The sequence below is a fragment of the Epinephelus moara genome, chromosome 20, assembly GCF_006386435.1.
Source record: "Epinephelus moara isolate mb chromosome 20, YSFRI_EMoa_1.0, whole genome shotgun sequence".
In the NCBI taxonomy this organism is placed as follows: domain Eukaryota; kingdom Metazoa; phylum Chordata; class Actinopteri; order Perciformes; family Serranidae; genus Epinephelus; species Epinephelus moara.
In genome coordinates, this window is record NC_065525.1 from 44,834,554 (window position 1) to 44,846,494 (window position 11,941).

An 11,941-nucleotide genomic window follows, 5' to 3' on the forward strand; every position below is an offset into this window, starting at 1 on the left:
TGAAAAACAACCTTTTCAATGATCTTTCCTAAAAATGGTAGGTTTGATAGGGGCCTGTAGTTATTTATTACTGAGGCATTCAGATTCGGCTTTTTAAGAGAGGTTTAATGACTGCAGTCTTCAGGGCCGTTGGAAAAAGGCCTGACTGAAGAGAACAGTTGACTATCTGTAGTATATCTGGTGCTGTGCAGTTAAAAACATCTTTAAAAAAGCTTGTAGGCAGAGTGTCAAGGCAGCAGGTATTGGACCTAAGGTTTCTAACTATGTCTGTCAAAGTAGCATAATTTAATGGGTGAAAAAGTGCCAAATTAACTGGAGTAGTCTTATGAGGCACAGGTGAAATAGCCACTGTGTTGGAGTTACAGACTGTCTGTCTTATCTTTAAAATCTTGTCCGTGAAAAAAGAAGCAAAGTCATTGCATGCCTTGGTGGATAGCAGTTCAGGAGGGACTGACGCTGATGGGTTTGTCAGTCTGTCAACAACAGTAAATAAAGTCTGTGCATTGTTGTTATTTTTGTTGATAATCTCAGAGAAAAAGGACTGCCTCGCCCTTTTTAGCTCCAAGTTACAGATGTGCAGACTTTCCTTATAGATATCATAATGAACCTGGAGTTTGGTTTTTCGCCACCTGCATTCTGCTTTTCTACATTCTCTTTTTTGAGCTTTTACCCGTGTGGCGTTCCTCCATGGTGGTTTTTTCTTACCAGAGACAACTTTGACCTTCATGGGGGCAATATTGTACATAATATTCATAGTTTTGGAGCTGAAACTATGAACCAGATCATTGACACAGACTGAGGGCAGAGCTGGTGTGGGTGTAAAATCCTGGGTGAATAGTGTACAGGTGTTTTCGTTGATATAGCGTTTTCTGATTACCTCTATTGTAATTTTACTGGTGTCAGCGGAGATGGCCATTTTAAAGTCATAGTATAGTAAGTAGAAAAATGTGATAAAAACGTCATAGTATAGTAAGTCGAAAAAAGTGATAAAAACGTCATAGTATAGTATGTGAAAAAAGTGATAAAAACATCATAGTATAGTATGTCGAAAAAAGTGATAAAAACGTCATAGTATAGTAAGTCGAAAAAAGTGATAAAAACATCATAGTATAGTATGTCGGAAAAAGTGGAAAAAAAAAGTCATGGTATATGTCGAAAAAAGTGATAAAAACATCATAGTATAGTATGTCGGAAAAAGTGATAAAAACGTCATAGTATAGTATGTCGAAAAATGTGATAAAAACGTCATAGTATAGTAAGTCGAAAAAAGTGAAAAAAAATGTGATAAAAACGTCATAGTATAGTAAGTCGAAAAAAGTGAAAAAAAAAAAGTCATGGTATATTATGTCGAAAAAAGTGATAAAAACATCATAGTATAGTATGTCGAAAAAAGTGAAAAAACGTCATAGTACAGTATGTCGACAAAAGTGAAAAAACGTCATAGTATATTATGTCGGAAAAAGTGATAAAAACGTCATAGTATAGTATGTCGAAAAAAGTGAAAAAAGTCATAGTATAGTATGTCGAAAAAAGTGGGAAAAAAAGGTCAAAGTATAGTATGTCGAAAAAAGTGAAAAAAACAAACAAACAAAAAAACCGACATAGTGTAGTATGTCGAAAAAAAAAGGGAAAAAAAAAAAAAAGTCATAGTATAGTATTTCGGAAAAAGTGATAAAAACGTCATAGTATAGTATGTCGAAAAAGTGATAAAAAAGGTCATAGTATAGTATGTCACAAAAAGTGATAAAAACGTCATAGTATAGTATGTAGAAAAAAGTGAAAGAAAAAAAAAACGCCATAGTATAGTATGTCGGAAAAAAGTGATAATAAAGTCATAGTATAGTATGTCGAAAAAGTGATAAAAAGGTCATATTATAGTATGTCGCAAAAAGTGACAAAAAAGTCATAATATAGTATGTCGAGTATAGTATGTCCAAAAAAGTGAAAGAAAAAAACCCCGCCATAGTATAGTATGTCGAAAAAGTGATAAAAACTTCATAGTATAGTATTTCGAAAAAAGTGATAAAAACGTCATAGTATAGTATGTCAAAAAAGGGATAAAACATCATATTATAATATGTCGAAAAAAGTTTAAAAAATGACATAGTATAGCATGTTGAAAAAAGTCATAGTGTAGCTTAAGTCATAGTTTAGTACGTCGAAAGAAGCTATAAAAACATCATAGTATAGCATGTTGAAAAAAAGTGCCAAAAACGTCGTAGTATACTATGTCGAAAAAAGTATAGTATAAGCATGTTGAAAAAAGTGCCAAAAACGTCGTAGTATACTATGTCGAAAAAAGTCATAGTATAGCATGTTGGAAAAAGTGCCAAAAACGTCGTAGTATACTATGTCGAAAAAAGTCATAGTATAGCATGTTGAAAAAAGTGCCAAAAACGTCGTAGTATAGCATGTTGAAAAAAGTTATAGTATAGCATGTCGATAAAAGTGACTAAAAATGTCGTAGTATAGTATGTCGAAAAAAGTCATAGTATAGTATGTTGAAGAAAGTGAAACAAAATGTCCTAGTATAGCACGTCGAAAAAAGTGACTAAAACGTTGTGGTATAGGATGTCGAAAAAAGTCATAGTATAGCATGTTGAAAAAAGTGATAAAAACGTCGTAGTATAGTATGTCGAAAAAAGTCATAGTAAAGCATGTTGAAAAAAGTGATAAAAACGTCGTAGTATAGTATGTAGAAAAAAGTCATAGTGTAGCATGTTGAAAAAAGTGATAAAAACGTCGTAGTATAGTATGTTGAAAAAAGTCATAGTATAGTATGTTGAAAAAAGTGACAAAAACATCGTAGTATAGTCTGCGGAAAAAAGTCATAGTATAGCATGTCACAAGAAGTGATAAAAAAGTCATAGTATAGCATGTTGAAAGTGTGGTATCTCAAGAAAATTGATGGAAACCTTATACTATTGTCCAAAAATGTCATAATGTCATAGTATAATATGTCAAAAAAATTGATAAAGATGTCACAGTACCATGTGGCAAAAAAAGCCATAGTATATCATGTTCCAAAAAAGTGATAAAAACGGCATAGTAAAGTCATAGTATAGTATGTCGAATAAAGTGAAAAAAAGTGATAAGATCATAGTATAGTATGTCAAATAAAGTCATTGTACAGTATGTCAAAAATATTGATAAAACATGATTGTATAGTATGTCAAAAAAGTCATAGTATCATACGTCAAAAAAAGTGATAAAAACGTCATAGCACAGTATGTCGAAAAAAGTGATTAAAACATCATAGTGTCGTATGTAAAAAAAAAAAGCCATTGTATATTATGTAAAAAAAAAGTGATAGAAACGTGATGGTATAGTATGTCCAGAAATGTCATAAACACACCAGAATGTAGTTTGTCAAAAAAAAGTCACAGTATTGAATGTTGAAAAAATTCATACTATGGTGTGTCAAAAAAGTGATAAGAATGTCATAGTATAGTATGTCAAAAAAAAGTAATAAAAACATCATTGTATTGTATGTAAAAAAGAAAGAAAGATAAAAACGTCATTGTAAAGTATGTCAAAAAAAGCTGTTGTAAAGTATGGCAAAGTAATTAAAAACATCATAGTATAGTATGTAAAAAAAAAGAAGAAGATAAAACATGATTGTACAGTATGTCCAAAAGTGTCATAAAAACATCAGAGTATCGTATGTCAAAACAGTGATTAAAAACATCATAGTATAGTATGGGAAAAAAATCTCTAAAAAAAAAGTCAAGACAGATGTAATAGTACAGTTCACAATAAATACAATGAACATGTCATTGAAATCAATGCATCATATTTTAAACATCAGCGGTCCATTTCAATAATTTCACCTCCAATAGATAAACTGATTACACTAGCTGTCTGCTGCGTCAAACTGGGCCCCCTCACAGAGATACTGGCTGCATGACAACTGGTGACACCTTGTGAGAGTTGTGGGGAATTATGTTCTGCAATCAAGTCAACAACTTGGCCGTTTGAAATATCTTGTTTTATGTTTGAACTTTTCCTGTGCAAGACTGGGATCAGAACATTTCATGGAAGCTGCAGCTAATATTTGTTCTTATATCATGACAATGTATTACCATCACCTGTTTCCAGTGATTTTTAAAGCTGTCATAAAGTTGCACTAACCTGCGTAGCTTCCAGTACGTATTCCTGGACCACCAGCATGTCCTCGTTGGTCAGACAGATGTGATTCTCACCCCTCTGAGTGACAGTGAACGTCTCATAGCTGATTGGCTGCCCTTTACGGGGCCAGGTGACACACAGCTCCGCCTCCTCCTCCTCCGTCTAACAACACAGGACATCCGCAGATGGTTACATCACACTTTGATCCAACAACAGGAGAGACTGAAATGAATCATCCTGCAACACCAGAGTGACACGAGATGACAGAGGAGCAACGACCTACACAAATGGAACGTGCTTTTGTGAATGTTAGAGGAATGCTTCAACATTTTGGGAGATACTCTTATTTACTTCTTTTCTGAGAGATATGAGTCGATGGATATCATTCTCATGTCTGTGTGTTAATGCTGCGTGTATGCCATGTCGGCAGAATGGGAAGAACAGGGAAAACTCCGTCTCTTCAAGATGGTCAGCCGCAGTGGTCGCCTTGTCATCACTCCATTTAAAAAGCCTAATTTAGGGCTAAATTAATTAGGTCTTTCAATAACCTCAAGGAGTCCTTTGTGCTACCTTAACATCAGTTTTGGCGTTGCTTACAAATGAGACACCTTCTTGTCCAAATATCTTGATCTGGTTTCACTCCACCCCTTACTGCAGATATTCTCACGTAGACACTTAAGATATTTGAGGCAGGACACGAAGCATCTCATTAGTACTTGATGTTTCTGCACAGCTCAATAACAAAGGGGTGTGGGAGTCCGAGCTGGGCACATCATATGCAGAACAGGAGTGGACTCTGATGTTAAAAAATGCCAGAAAGATGTCCAGCGATCTTAAAACTAGACTCGTACAATGTAAGGTCTTGGACAGAGTCAACTGGACACCATCAAAATTATACAAGGTCAAACTAAGGGACAGCTCTTTATGCTGGAGATGGCAGGGGGGAGAGTGCTATATCGTAGGCAACTGGACTTGCTTGAGGTCTAGATGACTGGTGCAGAGTCGCAGGCTTTGAACTCTGTGAGGGTGTGAACCTTTACAGAGTCGTTAAGGTCACATGTGAGTTGTTGAGCCACCCTGCCATCATGTGTGTCCTTAGGGTTAGATGGGTCCACCCTACCAACACACATGATGGCCGACTCTGCACTCTCTTTTAGCTCTGGTTTTGGTCTCCACCAGCTCCTGAGATTAAAATCTCTTCCGTTAGCTGCTAAATGCATGACTATGTTCATCAGCTAGTATTTAATTTTGTATCTGTGCCATTTGGTGCTTGGCAGGTGTGCACAATGAGATTTTCAAAACTTTTTTGGTGAAAAACAGCCGCCTGCTGCTGCTGGAAACAAGATTGATAAGAGCACTTGCTGGTTGGAAGACCAAACTAATGAGCTGAAAGAGAATAAAAAGCTCTTAAAAGCAGTGTTGGTGATAATTGGCTGCTACTCAGCTAGCACCGGACGTCAATGTGATGTCAGAAAAATGTTGGACCCTTATGTCAGATAGACATTAAATTTTGGCTGAGATGAACTTTGGGCTGAGTTATTTTATTCGTCTACTGATGTACTACTGTGCTGTAACCTCATACAACGCTATGTATGGTATCCTACGAAAATGCACACATAACGGTTTGTATGATATTCTACGAATTTGCGCCCCACTAATGACCTTATGTATTTAACATAAAATTACTTCTTAGCATAAAGTTGCGGAGGTTAAGTTTTGACATTTGAAGTTACTGTGGTTAGGTTGGGGACATACCTTTAAATGACCCAAATTTCACTCAGAGCTTACGTGTTCCAAACACCGACCTCCTGGGAAACGTTCCAGGGGAAAGGCTGGTGTTTTGTGACCTATCAACCAACACAACCCCCCACCACAGCACCAGGCCATTAAAACTGAAGAGGCCTCTTGGATGAGAGGTGAAATGTGTTTAAGAAATTCAAGCAAGTCCAGTTGCCTACGATATAGCACTGGCAGGATGACCAGGATCTGGATTACTGAGAATCTTAACCAACATGACTCACAATGAAGTCAAGGCTATACTGAGCAGCGGCGGAAATACAAAGCAATTCTGGCTCGCCAAAGTGCAATGCAATGTCTTCAATAGGTGGTTTACGTCACTTCAGTGTTCCTGTTGGAGGTGCGAATGTATCACAGGAAAAGCCTTTGAAGGTATTTTGTTTTTGGGGAGCCCCCCCGGACTGTTTGGTCTGAAAAGGTGTATTTCCCAAAATGTTTAACTAATTCTTTTAAATTAAAGTGTACAGACTCTGCACAAATACACATAACACATAACGATGATTTCCTCACCTCGCCTGATGGCGTCCCAGGCAGCGACACAATGACCTGGGCGTTGTGGTCCCATATCATCCTCCAGAAGTCCTTTATGGTGCCAGATAAAGGATTCTGGGTGATGATGAACTCATTGCTCTGCCTGTAACCCTGCAGGAACAGAACCACGACTCAGGATTAAAGATGTTCATGTTTTATTTTTTTTACTTTCACATAGTGACTGGGCTGATTTATTTATTTATTTAGTTGGCCGTCTCACTCAGAGTCAGATGAGAAAACCATTTCTCTGTGATTAAACTGAAACTGATCTCCTCACCTGACTCTGGAGAAGATTTAAAGTTTGCTCTTACTGCGATGTACGACGCATTAATGTAGTCTGACGTTTCCCCCGCCGTCGTAGACAGGCGTACTCGTGACCTCTCAACTGCAAAGACAGATAGAAAATAAGAGTTAATTCTTAAAAAACATTTCAGAGTCATGCAGCAGTGTCCTTTCTCAGCCTCATCTAACATCAGCAAATTTTAGCTGAGGCAAATTAAACATTTACATCAGGCTAACTGATGTCTCCTTTTTCTTTAAGTGCTACAGCTCCTTAACTGTCAAACACTTGGGACTCACCAGGTACCAGAGAGCAGTTTCTGTTCTTGGTGCGGTTGCAGTCCTGCAGCGCTGCAGAGGAGTCGCACTCCTTCGCTCCAGAGTGACAAACCAGCTGTGGAAAACATCTGTTAGTGACTGAAGAAGCAACATTGACTCACTGTGTTGAGCTGTGACGGTTTTTTAATACATAACTTTTGCACAGTAACAACCAATAATTAAAAAAATATATATTATTTTTCAATAGCAGAGTAGTGTTTGTGGTATCAGACAGTATAAACCAACACAGACAAGACACATATTTGAGATTCTGTTTTAGTGACTCATGAAGCTTCAGCAGTCGTCCAGTGAGCACAGAGAACAGTTCACTGAGCTGCTCACCTTGAACTGTTTGTCCAAGCGCGTCCTCCCAGCAGGCCCCGGGATCAGCAGCTCATCCACGTACCTGTGCAGGTGAGCTGCCGCCACCTCCGTCTCTCCGGATAAGATGGCTTCCACCAAGGCATCGTGGATAAAAACATACTGTTCCTGCAGGAGGAGACAGATACACTGGAGAAGTCTAATCACCCTTTTTGGATAGTAAATGAGTATTTATGTCGTTCATTGTGAGTCATACAGGCACCATCTGTTCAGTAATCAGAATGATAATCCTTGGTCATTATTCTACATGCACTGACTGAGAGGTTACATGTCAGATAAAGACTGAATTTGAAATTATTTGTGGGCAAAGGGCTACTCCAAGAAAAAATCTATATTTTAAGTATCAAACATTCAAATTAATTCCCTGAAGTCTTTATAAGGGACCCTTTGCTTATCTATTTGCAGCCCAAAAGACTTCCATACATCCACATTTAAACTGGACTAACATTTTAATGATTAGATTTTGTGTATACTGCCACTTCCCTGCACTTTTACTGTTGAATGTTGCAACAACATCCTCACGATGACAATATTAACGTGATAATATTTACTATGCTCACAAATTTTGTTTAGCTTGTTAGCATGCAAACATCTGTTTAACAGAATTAAAGACAAAGCACTGCTGGGGCCGATGAGAACGTCCATAGTTTTTTCATAAACTTAATTACTGTACAAAATTAAATATGGTGCTTGATGACAATTCAGGAAATCACCAATGCTACTGGCATTTATCTTGAAGGGAACATGAATGTCAGTACCAACTTTCCTGGCAATCCATTAAATAGCTGATTTTACAAAAACCCCCAAATGTAAATCACATGGCAGCGCTAGAGGAAATGTTAGAGGTTCACCAAAGTGAGCAGGGTTCATCCTCTGGTAACCATGAATGTCTGAATAAAATGTCCTGGCTATCCATTGTACAGTTGTTGAGATTTTTCAGCCTTCATAAAACCACGCTGCCAGTGTTAAAAATTATTATATTTCAACATGTTAATTAACTTTTACTTTTCAAATGTAATGATCCCAGTTTTGATCCAGCTGTGTTTTGACCTGAAGATGCTGACTGGGTTAAAACTACAGACTGAATACGAGTGGACGTAGCCTCCAGGTCTGACAAGCGAGGCCAACAGGGAAGTGCCTTAAACCTGCATCCTTTCTAATGGCCAGCAGGGGGCGACTCCATTAGTTGCAAAAAAAAGTCAAATTGTATACAAGTTGCTAACGCGGCATCAAAATGTGTCAGATCCACCCTAACGTCCAGATATACTTCTCGCTCCAAAAATCCAAGATGGCGACAGACAAAATAACAAACTCGAGGCTTCTTTATGTTAGTCCACAAACCGATGGGTGAAGTCACAGTGGCTACATCCAATTCTACACTCTATGGTTCAAACTCCAGCCTGTTGTAACACTGATGGAACACTGAACGGGAACTGCCCATTGGTCCAACATCCCATTGTTCCGACATCCCATTGTTCCGACCATATTAAACCCATTGTTCCGAAGTCCCGTTGTTCCGAAATCATCATGATGCCCTGTGGTTAAGGTCTGGTTAGGTTTAGGCACAAAAACCACTTGGTTAGGGTCAGGAAAAGATCATGGTGTGGGTTAAAATGAAAAAGAAAGTGGCAAACACATAAGCCGTGAGCCTGCTTCGCCTCAAGCCTTTCCCAGCTGACCCAGAGCCGGTCACGGCGCACCATCAAGGCAGAAATACGCCCGCCAGGAGCCATTCAGCACCGCGGAGAGCTCCCCACACAACCCGAACCCCAGAGTTAATAACAGGAGGTGATGGTGTTTCACTCTCTCCTCTCTATGACACTTGTATCTCGACCAGTAGCCTACTTTTGTTGTGTTTGCTGATCCTCTATGGTACACAAATACAGTATAGCCTAGTATAATCACATATCGGAACAACGGGACGTCGGACCAATGACATGGACCCTGACTGAACAACTGTGTGGATGTGTGTGGACAGACAGACAAGTTGACCTCTGACCTCTGTCTGAACCAGATAGTTCCTCTGTTTGCGGATGTGTTTGAGGAATCCTGTGATGTTGACGGTGCTTTCATCTCTCATCTGCTTCAGCATGCTGTCCAGGACCACGTATGTGCCCGTCCGGCCCACGCCGGCACTACACAGCAACGAGAAAGAAAAACGAGGTGAATCCAGGATTTACTGATGTGAGGCTAAAAGTGAAACCAAAGCGTGATCAGATCTTACCTGCAGTGCACCACCATCGGCCCCATGTCATCCGTCCTGGCTTTGGACGACTTGCGGACGAAACTGAGCAGTGGTAGAGCAAACTCTGGGACGCCCATGTCCGGCCACTGGGTGTAATGGTACTGAGTCACCGTCCGCTCGTTGCTTCGCCCCTTCTGGGAGCCCTAAAGGTGCAACCAAACAGGAATGATTAAATTAAACTGAAGGGGGGGGGGGGGGGGGGGGGGGGTTAAGGTCTATATAAGATTAGAAACGTTAAAGAAGAGAGTTCAGAAAATTCCTTGACATTTATCGCAGCTCAAAAGATGTGGATGAAACAAAGCTGGAGAGCACAGCTGAGTTTTGGTGAAACATATTGAACTAATCTGTATCAGTGATTATGATCTCCTGTGTGGGAAAACAACAACAACAACAACAACAACAACATACGAGGGGACGGAAGTGATTTACGTTACTTTTAATGTTAACATGTCCAGAGAACTTTTAGTGTCCCTGATCTGCTAATAAACAATAAGATTTTAACACACCTTCTTGGCGTGCGTGTTCCTGACAGTGAAGGTCCTGTGGGTGTAGTAGGCGAGCACTCTGCTGCTCTTCATCGTCACCAGGAAGCTGCCGAACTCCTCCTGCACCTCCACCGGCCAGTACTGATCACACTTCCTCTGAGGAGACGTGAACACATCAAATATTAGGAATTATGATGAAAATGCAAACGAGATTTTGTCTTTATTTCATGTGAATAAAAATGAATTTCTACTTGAATGTTAAACCAGTCTCTGCTTTTATTTTCAGGTTTAGGAAAGCAAACTGTCGGCCAACATTAAAATGAAAAACTAAAATTTATATTAAAATGTTCTCACTCAGTTTAATCTCATTTAATATTCTCTATGATGTTTACATATAATAAAACAATTTATTTTATTTATCTATTGTTTGACCATAAACAAATAAAATTAAAAAGTGTCAGTTTTTCACTCTGGAATATTTCATGTTTGTAATTTTTTAAAAAGGGACTAAAAGATAATTAAAGCTGGATTTTTAAAAATATTATAGTAAAGACCTGGTTGAAAGTATTAGAATATATATGTGAACGATAACCACCATGTCAGTATCAGATGCAGCCTTGGATTATCTATAAAGGATCAATAAATGTCCAGGAATGTTTCACATCACAAACATGAATGTAAGTTAAGTGTGTGTAATTGAGATCTGGTCACTCACTCTTCCTTTCTCCACCAGGTTGGTGATCATGACGATGACGCAGACGTTTTGCTCCCAGATCATCCTCCAGAAGTCCTCGGTGCTCGACCTCAGAGGACCCTGAGCTGCGATGTACGCCTGCGGCTTCTTGAAACCCTGAGAAAACACACGGTGGCTTTTATAAACTCCTGTGTAAATGTTATCAGTTACATACGACAAAGTCTTTGACAAGTTTACAATTTGACCTGATGATTCATTCATTCAAGCAATTCAACACAATATCCAAAATCTAAGAGGACATACACTGATCAGCCAAAACATTCAAACCACTGACAGGTGAAGTGAACAACATTGATCATCTTGTTACAGTGCAATGTTCTGCTGGGAAACCTTGCGCTCTGACATTCATGTGGTTGCCACCACACACGCTCCACCCACCTAAACACCAGTGCAGACCAGGTACCCCCACCTCATGGTAATTCCATTCCCCAGAAGCTGTGGCCCCCAAGCAGGACAATGCACCACGCCACACCACAAAAACTGCTCAGGAATGACCCAAGGAACATGACAAAGAGCTCAAGCATCAACCTGGCCTCCAAATTTTCTGAATCACAATTTGATCAAACATCTGCCAGACGTGCCGGCACCCCACCTCACATCCCACAGGACTCAAAAGATCTGAAGCTAAAGCCCTGGTGCTAGACACTAAGGGACACTTCCAGAGGTCCTGTGTCCATGCCTTAACAGGTCAGAGCCAGGTTCGGTTCAAGGAGGACCCACTGTAGATCGGGAGTTCCTCTGGGGTACCAGCACATTCATCAAATGTTCGATCAGATTGGGATCTGGGGTATTTGGAGGCAAAGTCGACACCTTGAGCACTTTGTCCCATCCCTGGGGTCGTTCCTTTAAGAAACAAGATCATATTTCTCCTGTTTTAGCTTCTCTGCACTGGCTCCCTGTAAAATCCAGAATTGAATTTAAAATCCTACTGTTAACTTATAAAGCTCTAAATGGTCAAGCTCCATCATATCTTAGTGAGCTCATAGTGCCATATTATCCCACCAGAACACTGCGCTCTGAGAA

General features: G+C 39.3%; 1 protein-coding gene across 3 annotated transcripts in view; it reads right to left on the bottom strand.

Annotated features, from left to right (window-relative positions):
- The window catches only part of ptprz1a (protein tyrosine phosphatase receptor type Z1a), a 136,607-nt gene that overhangs the window by 11,493 nt on the left and 113,173 nt on the right, over positions 1 to 11,941 (bottom strand). For all 3 annotated transcript variants that reach the window (XM_050072835.1, XM_050072836.1, XM_050072837.1), the window contains 9 exons: positions 10,880 to 11,014; positions 10,186 to 10,320; positions 9,659 to 9,822; positions 9,434 to 9,569; positions 7,396 to 7,542; positions 7,036 to 7,129; positions 6,768 to 6,841; positions 6,436 to 6,567; positions 4,132 to 4,290 (listed from right to left, as the gene is read on the bottom strand). In XM_050072835.1, the coding sequence (XP_049928792.1) occupies positions 4,132 to 4,290; positions 6,436 to 6,567; positions 6,768 to 6,841; positions 7,036 to 7,129; positions 7,396 to 7,542; positions 9,434 to 9,569; positions 9,659 to 9,822; positions 10,186 to 10,320; positions 10,880 to 11,014 (1,176 nt within the window). The remainder of the gene's footprint in view (positions 1 to 4,131; positions 4,291 to 6,435; positions 6,568 to 6,767; positions 6,842 to 7,035; positions 7,130 to 7,395; positions 7,543 to 9,433; positions 9,570 to 9,658; positions 9,823 to 10,185; positions 10,321 to 10,879; positions 11,015 to 11,941) is intronic.